This window comes from Protopterus annectens, chromosome 13.part0, assembly GCF_019279795.1.
Source record: "Protopterus annectens isolate FY-2018-M chromosome 13.part0, PAN1.0, whole genome shotgun sequence".
NCBI classification, from domain to species: Eukaryota; Metazoa; Chordata; order Ceratodontiformes; family Protopteridae; genus Protopterus; species Protopterus annectens.
Window position 1 is genome coordinate 886,508,495 of NC_056747.1, and position 16,340 is coordinate 886,524,834.

General features: G+C 45.5%; 1 protein-coding gene across 2 annotated transcripts in view; it reads right to left on the reverse strand.

Moving 5' to 3' along the window:
- Positions 1 to 16,340, reverse strand: part of LOC122787746 — a 963,913-nt gene that overhangs the window by 583,943 nt on the left and 363,630 nt on the right. For both annotated transcript variants that reach the window (XM_044054634.1, XM_044054635.1), the window contains one exon: positions 1,165 to 1,298. In XM_044054634.1, the coding sequence (XP_043910569.1) occupies positions 1,165 to 1,298 (134 nt within the window). The remainder of the gene's footprint in view (positions 1 to 1,164; positions 1,299 to 16,340) is intronic.

Below are 16,340 nucleotides of genomic sequence, written 5' to 3' on the forward strand. Positions count from 1 at the left end.
TGGCAGGAGGTAGACACCTAGAACTCTACTTACCTTAAGGAGGAGGGCAAGGCTGTCTATGTAGATTTGGATGGATAATTCCTCTGGAAATTCAGGACAGGGGAGACAAAAATATGTCTCAATTCCTGCAAGGCCTTGCCTTTATCCCAGAGAGAGAAACTTAGTAATAGCAGCAGAACCAAAAAGGTTCTTATTAGCAACAGAAGCAAATTTAGCCTTAAAATCATCAGGTAAAAGCTGGAGATGAAGCCAAGAGTAACGTCTCAAAATGGAATCAAAAGCAGCAGCCCTACAGGCAGCATCAGCTGCATCATAACTACATTTAATAGAATTGTGAGCCACTTGAAAGGTAGAATGCAGCAGACAAAGGACCAAGATCTTCCCTTCTGAATCAGGGAGATCAGAAATTGCCTAAGAACCTTGAGAAAGGAGGACTAAAACATACCTGGTCATATGAGGTTGGTAATGAATAGCTCCAAAAGCCAAGGTGGCAGCAGTATATATCATTTTGCCTAAACATTCCATAGCTCTACTCTCCTTGTCTGAGGGAAGTAGTTTAATAAATGGCAAAAGTTTAGAAGGTTTGTCAGAAGGGACAGACTACAGAAGGATCCATAGAAAGACATTTATACAAAAACGTAATCATCAGGCACCTTGCAAAAGCTATCGGGTTTCTTAGGGGCTGGAGGTTGAAAATCAGGGGACACAGAGGCTGCTGAAGACCTATCTAAAAGGGCAGCCAAGGCAGGAGGTACAGCAGAGGGCTATGATTAAGCAAAACCAAACACCAGCTGTCTGAAGCACAATAGTCTCAAGTTCATACAGAAAAAAACACTTCTTAAATAATTTCATTTTAAAAGTGTGAAATTAATAGTAGCAAAAAAATGGTGCAGAACAAAGATGTGTGTGTTGGGGAGATAACCTGCTACTGTCACTAAGCAACTAAAGTAAACCAATAAGTACCACTAAGCTACTCTACAAAACTAAAAGGAAAGCTCTCACACCATCCTTCTGAGATAACATACCAACCAGAAAGGTAGAACAAAAACATGAAATAGCCAGAGTCACATTGAGTCACAACTGCATGTATGAAACTTTTCGCCAGACTGTGCATTTAGCGACTTCATAAATTCAAAAGTGATCATAAAAATTTTTAATTATTACCTTTGGCACCTCTATCTCCCAGACTGTAAACTCAGACTTATTGGAATTCAAACTTGTATGCTGGCTGAGGTGGTGCTCTGACCCACTCAGCCCACAGCCACTGTCACCAGAGTCCATGCTGTTCACATCAGAACCTGCCCAAAAACAAAAGGAGAATTATTTCCAAGTATCATGACTAAAAAAAGCATAATTAAAACCCCTACACACATCCACTGACTTTTGAATTGACGTTTTTCAACTCAAAGATTTCTCCAAAATGCAAGGAGAGAAGCTGCATACAAGTATCACTACAACAAAGTATACCCTCACTACTACAAACTACTGGAAATAACAAAGCAGTAGCGAGTCACTGAAAATTAACTCCTCAGTTTTACCAAATTGTGATGTTTAGGAAAGCAACAAAGATGGCTATAAATACCAGTGGCATAACACAGAGAATGCTGACTCATTCAAAGTCTTGAACAATAGTCCTGTAACTTCTAAAAGAGCAACATTCTAACCCACACACTTTTTTAAAACTAACCAGCCAGGCAGCTGTGAAAAAAAAAAACAGAAGGCAAAATCATTACAAATGTCAGATTCCCTGAAAACTCCACCCACAATGTATGTTCTTTAAGTAGCAGTGCTCCAGCTTGGGATATCTGTCCCAGTTCACAAATTAAGCAAGGCTGTTATCAGACTAATGCAGTTTTCCACAAATGAAGCAAGACAAGTATAGAAAGTACAGCTGTGTACCTACCATAAATGTAGATGTTCGAGTGTATTCACTGTTGCAGTCATTACACTTGGGTTATCCTGCTGGCAGGCTACCTGCAGTCGGCCTGAATTCCAAAGTCCTGGTCCGGCGTCGGTTGCTGTCACCTCTTCCCTGACGTCAGTGCGCCATGGGTATTTAAGATTGCAGCCGACGTCATTTTCTTCAGTTTTTCTTGCCCCAGATGTCAGGTGCCCCCAAGAAGGTAGGCAATACATATTGCTTATAAAAACATACAGTAAAATAAAAACAATATCTTCATCTACAAGCAAATACACCACATAGGTTGTATAGGATAGAGAACTACAAGTTATGTACTCACCATAACGCTTGATGTATGTGGTCCATCTCGCCTCACATTCTTACTCACGGGTTCGGAGCCGAACATCGGCTCTGACTCGGCCAACTTATACTTTTCTAGCACAAAGTCTTTAATTGGCTGGGCTAACCTGGTATCCTGTGTTGCACTGCTCCATAACCCCAGATCTAGTCTGCAGCAGCTCATAGTCACGCCTCATGCACAACCACAGTTCAGAAGAGTAGAACACTAACCAGGGCAGCAAAGAAAAAATAACCAATACCGAAAGGTCCTGAAACAAATGTCGCCTCCAAATCCTCCAGGAGGGGGGGAAGGTGGGCGGGAACGTAAGAATGTGAGGCGAGATGGACCACATACATCAAGCGTTATGGTGAGTACATAACTTGTAGATGTTATGTGGTCCAATCTCACCTACATTCTTACTCACGGGACAGCGTCCCCAGCACCTCTATCCTGGGAGGCTCAATGGAAGATGCTCCTGAGAACAGTAGAACCAAAGGAAGCCCGGCCCCTAGAAGCCACGTCTAATTTGTAATAAGTAATGAAGGTGTGGGGAGCAGCCCACGTGGCCGCAGCACAAATTTCATCCAAGGATAGTCTGGAGTGATAAGCTACTGAAGCGGAAACTGCCCTGGTAGAGTGAGCCCTGACTGGGAACAGTAACTCTCTGCCTGCTGATGAGTAAACGTAGGAGAAGCAGTCAGAAATCCATCTGGAAATTGTAATCTTAGAAACAGGGAAACCTGTTCTATTTTCTGAGAAGGACACAAAGAGTTGGTCAGACTTACGAAGTTGTTTTGTCCTGTGTAAGTAAAAACGAAGCTGCCTGTGTACGTCCAACTGATGAAACTTAAACTCCGCCTTGTTGGAAAATTGAGGAAAGAAAACTGGCAGCTCAATGGACTGATTGAGATTAATGGCAGAAGTTACCTTCGGAAGGAAGGACGGATTGGTTTCAAGGAAACCCTGTCCTTATGAAATATTAAATACAAGGATTTGATGGACACCGCTTGAATCTCCGACACCCGTCTGGCTGATGTAATAGCTAGTAAGAATGCAGTCTTCCAAGACAGCAATTTTAATTCACAGGTGGCAGCTGGTTCGAAAGGTGATGACGTCAGGGCCTGTAGCACAAAATTTAAATCCCATGGCATGATGGGTTCTGACACAGGAGGCCTAAGCAACAAGGTGCCCCTCAAAAAGGCCTTGCATAGCTTATGAGAGAAGGTTCGTAAGAGGTATGAAAATTAGAAATAGCGGCCAGCTGAACCTTAATGGTAGCAGGAGCAGAACCCTGCTGAAAAAGTGTGGATGAAAAATCTAAGACAGCAGGGATGGGGGCTGTGAAAGGAGCCAGTCCCTTGGCCTTAGCCCAAATTGAAAATCTTTTCCACTTGGAGTAAATCTTCCTGGTAGAAGATTTATGAGAAGATAAAATGTGTACTACCTCAGGTGAAAAACGAAGTCTGACTAAAGATGGAAATGGAGTAGCCAGGCTGTCAACCTGAGGGTCCGCAGGGAGGGATGGGACTGTCCCGACATATGTGTCAGTAGGTCTGGAGCTGGGTCCAGAGTCCAAGAACTGTCCACTGCATACTGATGAAGAAAGGGGAACCAGACTTGGTGAGGCAGTGTGGGGCAATAAGAATCATCTTGCTTCCCGAGGAAATGACTTTCTGGATCACTCTTGGTAGCAGAGGAAATGTAGGGAAAGCATAGAGCAGACCGGGAGGCCAATCGTGGACTAGAGCGTCCCTGGGTGACTCCCCCTGTGGGGTGATCAGAGTGAAGTAGTTGCTGCACTTGGTATTGTGGGGATTGGCGAAAAGGTCGCAGCAAGGCTGACCCCACCTGTTGAAAATCTGTTTCGCAACTCAGCGGTTCAGGGACCACTCGTAAGGCATCAGAATAGATCTGCTCAGCCTGTCTGCTATCACATTGGCCTTCCCCGGAATGTGCGTTGCCACTAGGAACAGTCAGGAAGACACTGCCCACTGCCACACTCGCATGGCCTCTCTGCATAGGGGGTAAAACCTGGTTCCCCCTGCTTGTTCAGGTACCACACCACAGACATGTTGTCCGAGTGAATTGCAATCGTTCCTAGGGGAAGAGAGCTCTGCAGTGCTTGCAACGCCAGTAACACCGCTCTCATCTCTAGAACGTTGATGTGCAGATGTACCTCGTGATCCTGCCAAGTGCCTTGGACCGTCCTGCCAAGATAATGCCCCCCCCCCCTATCTGGGAGGCGTCCGTGGTCACCGTGGCAACCGGAGTCATAGGAATAAAGGGATTCCCTTTGTTCAAGCTGGTGGAATGCAGCCACCAACAGAAGTCCTGTTTGCACCGATCGGTGAGTAGGATCAAATGGAACAGGGGAAGTTTCTGAAAGGCCCATTGGGCAGAGAGGAGCCACTGCAGAAGTCTCATGTGTAATCTGGCTAGGGGCACTAACATAATGGTGGCTGCCATGGATCCCAGGAGCTGTAGGACCAATCTGGCCTGAACCTTCTTGAGGGGTAGTAACACGCGAACCTGACCCTGCAACACTTCTATCCTTTGTTGAGGCAGGAATGCCCGCATAAGAACGGTGTCTAGCTCTGCGCCTATAAATGTGACACGCTGTGAGGGCAGCAAGGCAGACTTTCCCAGTTCAAGGTAATTCCTAGTTGATGACAAAGAGCAATGGTCTTTTCCCTGGCCTGAATGAGAAGATGCCTGGTGGGGGCGGTGAGGAGCCAGTCATCCAGGTATGGAAACACTTGGAATCCTTGACGTTTCAGGTGAGCTGTCACCACTGCCAAACAGTTGGTGAACACCCTGGGGGCTGTGGTGAGGCCAAAGGGCAGGGCACAAAACTGGAAATGACTGTCTCTCAGCCGGAAGCGCAAGTGACTCCTGGATGCCCTGTCCATTTTGATATGGTAGTAAGCATCCTTGAGATCGATGGAGCACATCCATACTTCTTTGCCCAGCAATGAAAAAATAGACTGAAGGGTGACCATTCGGAACTTGGACTTTAGAACGTATCGATTCAGTCGGCTGAGATAGAAGATGGGTCTCAGGTCCCCTGTTTTTTTTCGGCACCAAAAAGAGTCTTGAGTAAGTCCCTAATCCGATCTGGTCTGAGGGGACAGCTTGGATGACTCCTTTTTCCAGCAACTTTGAAATTTCTAGTGTTGCGTGATCCCTTTGACTGGGTGGAACGTCTGGGATTCTCTTGGGTGGAGGAGGGTCTGACAATAAGGGGATGGAATAACCTCCAGTAACTATACGAAGCACCCATCGATCCTGAGTGATACTTGCCCAGGCTTCCGGGTACAACGAAATGCGGCCCCCGACTGGCTCCGTTACAGCGCAGTCAGGCAATACATCAGGGACGATGATAGGAAGGTCCGCGAAAGGAATCACGGTCTCCCGAATTGCGAGGGCCTCCTCTGCCCCAAAGGCGGCATCTCCCAGAATAGCCACCCCCTCCTCTGCCTCTGGAGGGGGGCTCACCTTGACCGGCAGGGAAAGACTTCTGTGACTTTTTGAACCACATCTTTCCTCCCCTCTGAGTCTTGGGGTAAGGCCTAGATGGGAGGGGAAAAAAGGACCCCTACGGCAGACAGGGTCTTTCCCTCTTGCTCGCATCTGGTGAGGGTGTCTTTCACTTTGGTCCCAAATAGTAATGACCCATCAAAGGTGGCGTCAGTTAAGGAAGACTTGAAGGCCTCTGCGAAATGACAGGCGCATCCAGGCTTACCTCCTAAGGGCTACACCTGAGCTAGCTGCCCTGCTCGCCCCCTCGGCTGCATAAGATACGGGACTCATGGACGAGTTGACAATCGAGCCAAGAGTAGACAACTGGGCATTAACCGTCTGTGTTAACGCCTCAGGTACATTACCCGTTAGAGTATCTCCTAACTCTTTAAGGAGATCTCTCTGGAGCCGAGTAAAGGGACATAGACAGTTCAGAGACCGAAGTGTGAAGGTCGCTGAAGAGAGGGTACGCTTCCCGTACCAATCCATACTCCTGGACTCCTTGTTAGGAGGATGGACGGAGGAAGAAGACTCGGCTACTTCCTGCTGAGTGGCCGCCGCCACCACCATGGCATCCACAAAAACCCCTTTGCACAAGAACTCTTTCCCAGGGGGAGCTGACAGAAATTTATTAGGGCATCTTGGCACAGGTTCCACCGAGTCAGGAGTCTCCCACGCCCTTCGACAGATCAAATCCAGGAGCTCAAAGGGTGGAGACACCCAGGAGGTGGAGGGTTGAGCCCCAAAGGCCTTGAGGAATACAGACTCCTCCTCACAGGGGGTTTTGGATGACCAGCCGCCTCTCTGCCTCAAAATCTCGAGGATATCTGAGAAAGAGAAGTCATCGGAGGATGACTTGGGGGACCCCTCTGACTCCTCGAGGTCGGTATCAGAGGTGAGGAATTCATCCTGGGAGTCTACGTGCTTCCTCTTGCACAACTTCTTTCTTGGGGGCTCCTCAGGCACAGACTCTGAGGGGCCCTCAGAAAGTTGGGGACCACTCATGGGGGTATCCTCAGACCTTGGGGCTCCGCCGTCAACCAATAGGGGGACATCAGAGGCTCTCACCAGAGTGGAAGGGAATAGAATGACCGATCCGGGTCTAATTTACTCCAATCTTCTCTCTCTAATTCCTCTTCAAATCCCTACCCCAATTTCAAAAATTCCAAAATCACAGCTAGCCTTCTCTGATTAAATAAACATAAGAATATCTGCTTCATTTCCTTATACATCTCCCCAGGCAACAATATCTCCACCCTTGAAGATATTCTATACTGGGCCTCAACTCAAATAAAATATGAAACCTATATTCTAGGTGATGTCAATATCAACTGGAATAAAATTACCACATCATCCCCCTCACTTTCCATTAACCTTCTAAACATCACCCAAGTAATCTCTTCAACTACTCACCCTAACAAAAATCACCCCCCAGGGTCCATCTTAGATTGGATTCTAGTCTCCCATCCAAACAAAATCACTCTCTGTGGCACTATCCCTGACACCTTCAGTGACCATCTCCCTGCCTTCATCCATCGATCAAGCAGCTCCATCCAACACCAACATCTCTACATTCAAACGCGTAACCTCAGCAACTTCAACCCCTTAATTTTCTCTAACATCTTTAAACAAATTAACTGGCAACCTCTAAATACCCTCCCACTTGACAATGCTGTTGAGCATTTTAACTCCATCTTCCTAGATAGTCTTAACTCCCTAGCCCCACTAAGAAATAAGCATATCAAAACTAATTCCGCACCATGGCTGACCAAAGAAACTAAACAAATTATGCGTCACAGAGACAAATCCTGGAAGCTCTACCAGAAAAATAAACTGTCCTCTACCTTACTCCTATATACCCAACTCTGCAACCAAGTAAAAAAACTTATTACCAAAGACAAAAAAACTACTATAAGCTTCAGTCCAATAACAATAAAAACCCTTCTGGAAATCAGTCAATTCCCTTCTTCATCCCGGATCACAAAACAACCCTTGCCCTGACCCTAATCTAGCCGACAGTGAACTGAGCTCCCACTTCAATACCTTCTTTACTGAAGCCATAGCTAAGCTAACCAAAACATTCCCCAACAACAACCCACCTAACTCCCTTTTCACTTCAACCAACAACCCAAACAACAATCCTCTCAATTTCCATCTCAAACCTGTTTCCACCACTTTTATAAAAAAGCTTCTCTCCAAGCTAAAGCCATGCTCTAATGCCCCCGATAACATTCCCTCTTCCTTCCTCAAACATGCAGCTGAAGGTATCGCTCTCCCAATTAGTATGCTGATTAATAGATCCTTAAATGAGTCATACGTACCAAAACTTTGGCGTTCAGCCTACATTCTACCTCTTCACAAAGGAGGCAAAAACACCACTATTTCTAACTTCCGCCCCATCGCCCTACTCTCTCCAATATCTAAAATTCTAGAAAAATGTGTCCACCACCAACTTTTACCCTATCTAATTCAAAATCACCTCCTAACACCCACCCAGCATGGCTTCCGCCCTGGCCACAGTACCATAACTGCCCTACTATCCTTCCTAGAAACTGTCAATCAAGCACAAGACTCTAGACTCTTTGTATCCACAGTTCTGCTAGATCTTTCAAAAGCCTTTACCACCATCTCCCACACACACCTTCTTCGTCATCTGGCTAATCTCAATCTCTCCCCAAATACTCTATCCTGGTTCTCCAGTTACCTATCTGATAGATCTCAAGCAGTCAAATGGAAGAACTCCTCCTCTTCCTTTTTGCCTACACCTACTGACGTTCCTCAGGGATCCATCCTTGGACCCATGCTTTTCAACATCTTTATAAATAACCTTCACACCTTCATCCCTGACACCACAGTCATCCAATACGCTGATGACTCTACCTTGGTCTGCTCTGCCCCAAACTTTCATGAACTACTGACTAAAACCCAATTAGCCTTTACCACTACAGAGAACTGGATGCACCAAAACCACCTTTCTCTCAACTCCAATAAATCCAAAATACTAATTTTTCTCCCCTCCAAGGTTTCCTCTTTGGACAAAAACACTTTCAATGTTCTAAGCCAAACTGACACTGCCATTGAAGTGGTCCCCTCTTCAAAACTCCTTGGCATCACCATTGACAAACACCTCAAATTTGATCTTCACATACAACAAAACTTTAGGAAAACCCACCAAAAGCTAGGTATGCTATACAGGAAAAACCACTTTTCAAACTCCACTAGGCATACCCTGGCAACCACCTACTTCCTACCTTCCCCTTCTATATGGATCCCCTCTTCTAACCAATTTGTCTGTTACCAACACCTCTAAGCTTGCTATAATAAGATCTCTAAATTTGCCACCAAATCCAAAACATCAACTCACCACTGCCTCAGCCTTCACTCTCTGGACTGGTTAGAACTCCCTAACCACCTAGACTATCTACAACTAACCACCGCTCACAAACTAATATTCTCCCCTGATAAATGCCCAGACTTAAAGGACATCCTTCCTCCATACATCCCTAACAGATCACAGAGATCCAAACACCAAAACCTAATCTCCATTCTTAAACCCAAACGACCCGCTGGCCAGCTTTTACTCTCCTTTTCTCTAGGTAAAAAATGGAACTCTCTGCCTACTTCACTTAGGACTATACCCAACACAGAATCCTTCAAAACTCAACTTTTTCTTCACCTGTCTTCCAAATGGAAATGCTCCTGCTTTCACCCCACTTAAATTCTAGGGACTCCCAATTAAGCTCCACTTACCCCCACTCCACTATACTCTCATACTTGTTCTTATTTCTCAAAAGATCCAGAACTAGCAGACTTTACTCCGAGCATATAAATATTGTTTCAAAAAAAAAAAAAAAAAAAAATCTGTTGTCAAGTTGTTAAACTGTCTCAATGTACTTTACACTCTGCATCTCTCGAATGTATGTACCCTACTCTTATTTCACTTTGTAACCTTTATTTGTTTTTTGCAACCTATATTGTATGATATTTCACTTTGCAACCTTTATTTGCATTTTTGTAACCTATATTGTATTATACTGTTCATGGAGCTTTTCTCCCCGGGCCTCCACTGAAAATGGGCACTTCTTGGCCCAGTGGACTTCCCCGGTAATCAAACTGAAAATAAATAAAAATAAATAAATGTCACTGAGGATCTGGCCAGCCCGCTCCTCATGGCCTCGAAGGCGGGTCCCCCCGAATCCGAGGATGGACCAACCTCAGAGGTAAAGATCGGAACCTAAGTTCCCTGAGCCGAAGCGCCAAGAGGGAGGCTCAGAACCGACAAAAGTCCGAAAGTATCCCCCTCGAGCCCAACAGTGGAAACCCGGGTACCGAAACCAGAGGATGGAGCAGACATGGTAGGAGCCGAAGTCGGCACCGATAAAGCCTTAAGAGGTATCGGAGCCGGCAGAACATCACTCGGAGCAGAACACTCTGGCTCCGAAGACAAGGAGGTGCTTGGAGGAGGAAACATGGGTGCACTCATCGGGACTGGCTCCGGAGCCGACTGGGTCAGAGCCGAAAATAATTTTGCCAAAACCGGCGACTGCAGGAGCCTCTGGACCACCCTATCCACATCCAAATCAGAGAGTCTGGAGGATTTGGAGGAGAGAGAAGGTGACTGTGATCTCCTATCTGGAGATCCTTGTCTGACACTAGGAGACCGGCTCCGAATGGGCTCTAACAGGATAGGAGCAGAGGCAGATTCAAGAATCACAGCTACCTCCTGCGGCCCCGAGGACAAAGGAGCCAAGGAGGTAGAATCCAATTTGGTAGTCTTCTCCGGTGGCTCCGATGAAACAGATGGAGCCGGAGATCTTTTCTTAGCCTTAGAAGTCTTGGTTTTAGACTGTGAACCAGAGGAAGAGTCCAAGGACTCCTCAAAGGAAGGCTTAAGAAGACCCTTCAGTATACGTTTATTTTTTCTCTCCTGTAGCACCCTAGGGCTAAAAGCATGACAAAAACTACAGGACTCTTGTAAATGTATTGCCCCCCAGGCAGTATACACAAACAGCATGTCCATCTGTTATGGACATCTTGTAAATACATTTAGAACACTTCTTAAACCCGGAGGGTTTGTGTTCTTTTTGATCCTTAGACATAACAGCAAAAACACAGTACAACCACCACAGAAAAAGGACTTTACGCCACAACGGTTAAGGCGGGAAACTACCGCTAACAACAGTTGACAAGAATCTCTAAGTTAAATGATTCTGACACGACAACAAGACACACATCGAAGCAAGGGACAAACGCTTTCCTCAGACAAACCTCACAAAGGAGGGAGGACTAGGTCCTCTAACTTAAACGGGCCTAGCCCATAGGAACGGAGGGATACCACAAATAATACAGTCACACCACAAGAAAAACGATAATAACAAGAGCAAACAGCTATTAAAATAGCTTTTGTGAAGAAAAAGGAAAATTTTCAGTGAAAAAAGAAGTTTTAAAGCTACTTGGCCACAGCCAAGCGAGACCACGTCCTAGCTACACGAGCGGCAAACGAGATCTGGGGTTATGGAACGGTGCAACACGGGATACCAGGTTAGCCCAGCCAATTAGAGACTTCGTGCTAGAAAAATATAAGTTGGCCGAGTCGCTCCGAACCCGTGAGTAAGAATGTAGGCGAGATTGGACCACATAACATGTATAGATAAGTCCCAGCAAAGAAAGGGGGATGGAGGGTGGGTAACCTGGACTGCAACAGTGAATACACTCTACCATCTATATTTATGGTAGGTACACAACTGTACTATGTTCATCATGTTTCACTGTTGCAGTCATTACACTTGGGTTGAATCCCAACGCTGAGGTAGGGTGGCTGGGTCTAAATCGGATTAGGAGTGGCTATGAGGCCCTGCAGAACTGCAGTGGCAAAGCCTGCTCTGGATTTAGAGTAAAGAGGTAAGTGATAATGCTTGGTATAAGTGTGCACTTTCTCCAAGTTGCAGCCTCCAAAATTTCCTTGGTTGGTACTCCTCTGAGAAAGGCTGCTGAAGTGGCTGCTGCCTTGGTAGAATGTGGCCTAATATTTTTAGGCACGGACTTGCCATGCTATGCATAGCAGAAACTAATAGTGTCCTATCCATTTTTAAATAGTCTGCTTTGAGATCGCCTTTCCTTGTGATCCTGCAGCATATGCTACAAACAGTTGCTCAGTTTTTCTGAAAGCTTTTGTTTTGTCCAAGTAGAAGCGTAGCTGCCTGTGTATGTCCAAAGAGTGCAGAAGTCTCTCCCCTTTATTCTGGGGATTTGGATAAAATGTTGGCAAATGAATGGTTTGGTTAAGAGCCACACTGGATATTACCTTTGGCATAAATGTTGGGTTTGTCCTTAGACAAACCCTGTCCGGATGAAAAATGATAAAAGGTTCCACTGCCATTAATGCCTGTAACTCTGAGACTCTTCTTGCTGAAGTTATTGCTAGGAGCAGAGCAGTTTTCCACGATAAGAATTTTATATCAGCTGTATTGGCTGGCTCAAAAGGAGGCAGTGTGAGCTTTTAAGACAAAGTTGAGGTCCCATGTAGGTATCGGTGCTCTCCTTGGGGGTCTTATGTTTTTTGCCCCTCTGAGGTACTGTCTTAGCAGTGGATGAGAGAAAATAGGAGGTTCTGTATTGTAATGCACTGAAATGGCAGAGGCATGGATCTTAATTGATGAGAAGGATAGGCCTTTGTCCAGCATCTCAGTTAGGTATTGTAAAACCTGAGGAATATTTGGAACAAATAGTTCAAGTCCTTGTGCCTGGTTCCAAGCACATAATCTCGTCCATTTTTCTGCATAAGATTTCCTGGTGCTGGGCCTCCTGGCCTCCAAAATGACATCCATAACAGCTTTAGAGAGAGGTGTGTTCTGAGTGGCTATATTATCTGCCATGCAGCCAGATTTAAGGTTCTGAGTTGGCTGTGCAAGATCTGATTGTTTTGTTGAGTCAGAAGATGAGGAATTTGAGGTAAAGATCAGGCTGGGCCTTGAGACAAGCTCTTTAGGATTGGGTACCAGTGCTCACATGGCCAGTCTGGGGCAATCAGAATCATTTTTGGCTTCTCGTCTGACTTTTAGGAGCATCTTGGGAAGGAGAGGCAGTGGTGGAAAGGCATAAACTGTTAGGGTTTTCCAGCTGAATGATAGAGCATCCACTTTCCATGCTTGTGAGTGATAAGTCCTTGTGCAGAATCTCTGTAGTTGGCAGTTGTGAGGGGAGGCAAAAAGATCTATGTCTGGGTATCCCCATTTCCTTGTCATCATGCTGAAGACCTGTGGATTTAGTTTCCACTCGTGAGGGTCCATGAGGTTTCTGCTTAGTTAGTCTGCCAGAGTATTTTTCTTTCCTGGCAGGAATTGTGCCTGTAGATGTACTTGGTAGGTCAGTGCTGTGTTCCACAAAGTCATGGCTTGCCTGCAGAGGGGGTAGGAATGTGTGCCCCCTTGCTTGTTTATGTACCACATAACTGTAGTATTGTCCGTCTTTAGTAATAGTTGTTCTGGATGTAGCAGATCCTTGAAGGCCATCAGGGCATTCTGTACAGCTAGCATCTCTTTTTGATTGATGTGAAGATGCATTTGGTCCGCGGGCCACGTGCCCTGAATACATTTTCCTGCCATGTGTGCCCCCCAGGCTTAATCAGATGCATCTGCTGTGTCTGCCTGGCTGTGGGTCAAGTGAAAGGCTGTCCCTAGTTGTGGTGACAGGCCAGTGCCCACCATCGAAACTCCTGTTGCAGGTAGGGAATAAGAGCTATTATTGTTTCCAGACTGTGGCAATGTTGAGTCCAAACACTTTTCAGATACCATTGTAGCTTCTTCATATGCAGTCTTGCATATGGAATTAGCAGGATGCAGGATGCCATGAAGCCCAAAGCCTGTAGAATTTTTCTTGCAGGTAGCTGGGTCTTTGTTGCCATCATTTGAAAGTAATGAGTCAGTTGCCTTTGCTTGTCTGGCATGAGATAAGCCATCTGGACAGTTGTATTTAAGCTTGCGGCCAGGAATATTATCTCTTGAGAGGGCACTAGTTTTGATTTCTTTTCGTTTACTGTGTAACCTAGGCAAATTAGTAATCTTTTTACAAACGCCAGATGCTTTAGTAGAATGTCCTTGCTCTCTGCTTGAATACGGCAGTCGTCCAAGTAGGGATATATTTGAATTCCTTTTTGTCTGCAAAATGCAATTACGGGTGCCAGGCATTTTGTGAAAACCCTGGGCGCAGTAGATAAGCCAGCTATGAATCGGAGGTATCTTCTGCAAGATTTTCTGATTGGGACATGCAGGTATGCATCTGAGGTCCAAAGTAACTAGCCAAGCCTTCTTGCCCAGCATGGGTAGAAGTTGCTGCAGTGTCAACATTTTGAATATTGGAACATCCAGGAAAGTATTTAGAACTGATAGGTCCAATATTGGTCTCCAGGGTTTGTCCTTTCTGGGTACCAAGAAAAGTCTTGAGTAAAATCCTTGCCCCTGTTCTTGCTGTGGTACTTTTTGAATAGCTCTCATGTCCAGGAGAGCAGAAATTTGTTTTTGTGCCTCTGCCCATTGATTTTGTGGCAGGTCTGGCATACCTTTTGGCCTTGGTAGGGTGTGAAAGTGGAACCTGTAACCCTGGGAAACAATATTCAGTATCCATTTGTCCTGGGTGATCATGTGCCAATTTTGTGAGAAAAGTGCTAATTTTCCCCCTAAGGGTGCTGCCAAAAGGTAAGTGCTTGGCATTTGTAGAGGGAAGTCATTGGGACAGTTTCCTATAAGGTTGTGATTTGTCTTCTCCGCCTTTAGGGGATGAAGCACCCCATTGTTTAGCTCTGTACGAGCCTTGGGGCGGAGATCTGCCTCTTGGGCATCTGTATCTGCCTCTTTGTGGCCTGTCTGACACCGGAAAGGACCAATTTTTAGAAGGCCAGTTCCTGCTAAATCTAGGTGGCTGAAAATGTAAGAAATCCTTTACTGTCTGCATTGATTTTGCTTTATCCTCCATTTTCTTTAACACCTCTTCTGCCTCAACACCAAACAAAGTAACATGCTGTAATGGGGCATCCAATAATTTTGCTTTAACATGATCAGGTAAACTTTGCTCTTTTAGCCAAGCATGCCTTCGAATGACAGAACCTGTAACTGCGGCTCTGCAAGAAGCCTCTAATGAATCAAAACCACATTGCAGAGTATGCTTTCCCACTTGTTCAGCTGTATGCAATAAATCCTGCATTTCCTTATTGTCAGGACATTCTGAGCTTGTAAGCATTTTCTGTTTTAACAAAGACATTAGGTATTGTTGATATTTAAGCATGTGAAACTGGCAGTTTAAAGCCCTTACAGCTAAAGTAGCATAAGTGTAAACTTTTTTTCCCCATCTATCCAATGCTCTAGAATGCCTATCAGAGGGAACAGGGTTTTTTTGCAGTGGAAGCCTTGTCCCCTTTGGGACCCTGAGAAATTGTTTCTGGGTCAGCAGCAGGGTTTTTATAAAGAAATTTATGAGAGTCTGGGACCCTGTAAGTACCTATCTGGCTTGACTGGTGCAGGGGGTAAAGAATCAGGAGACAAACTGGATTCAGAAAAAACATCAACAATATCTAGTACAGGGGGGATAGCAAGGGGTCTGTGCTGAGGCAGTAAAAGAAAGTCTCTGAGCCTTTTCTTGGATTCTGAATAATCCTGGCTCTCCCAATGGAAATGCTCCCTCATGGTGTGCAAGGTTTCCCCAAAAGAGTAATCCTCAGGAGGAGAGGCTGAAGGGATAGATTCTTCAGCATCAGAGTCCTCATAGGGAGTAAGAGAATATCCCTGTTCTGAAGAGGAATCAGAGGAAATAGAGACCTGGTCAGAGGAGTCATAGTCAGTGTCTTGCCTAGGCTTTTATCAGGAGGGGGATGGGATCCCCTGATCAAAGTAATTAGGTCCTTGGACATTTTAAGCATCTGTTTCTTTGGCATGGATGACTGTCCAGGAGAATGCTGTACTTGTTTCTTTGTCTTTAGTGGTGTTTTAGACTTTGCCTTGGCTGCTGAAATGGACTTGATAGTAAGCTGTGTAGGTCTGAAAACACCCTCAGAAGCCGATGCCTGCTCAGAGGCTCCGGACCCATCTGAGGGAATAGTTCCCGTAGGCCCAATACCTTGAGTTTCCAGAGGCCTAGTTGTCTCCACGTGGGAGTCAGAGGCTGCCTGTGGCTCTGAGGTAGCGGGTGTCAGGGGCTGCGAAAGCGCCTCACTGAGAACCGGCGACTGGCCTAGAAGAGGCTTCGTCGTCGGTTTTAGACCTCGGATGCCTGTCCTTTTCTTTGTCTTTGCGTTTTTTATGAATTCCGGTCGGTTGTTCCGATGGCATTATGTAATTAAACCTTCGGCCAAAGTAATGTAAAGCAAAATCAAACCGACGCTTAATAGTGCGTTGGTTGAATCTGGCACAAAACCGACATCTAGCAACATCGTGGTCAGGGCCTAGGCAAGGAATACAGTAAGAGTGAAAATCCTTATGAGGTATTTGCTTCCCACAAGAAATACAATTGTTAACTTTTACTGACATCGGTCTGGAGCAAGAAAAAAGTTTCCCCAATGGGGTACTTAGCTTTATTGAAGACTTCAGTTCT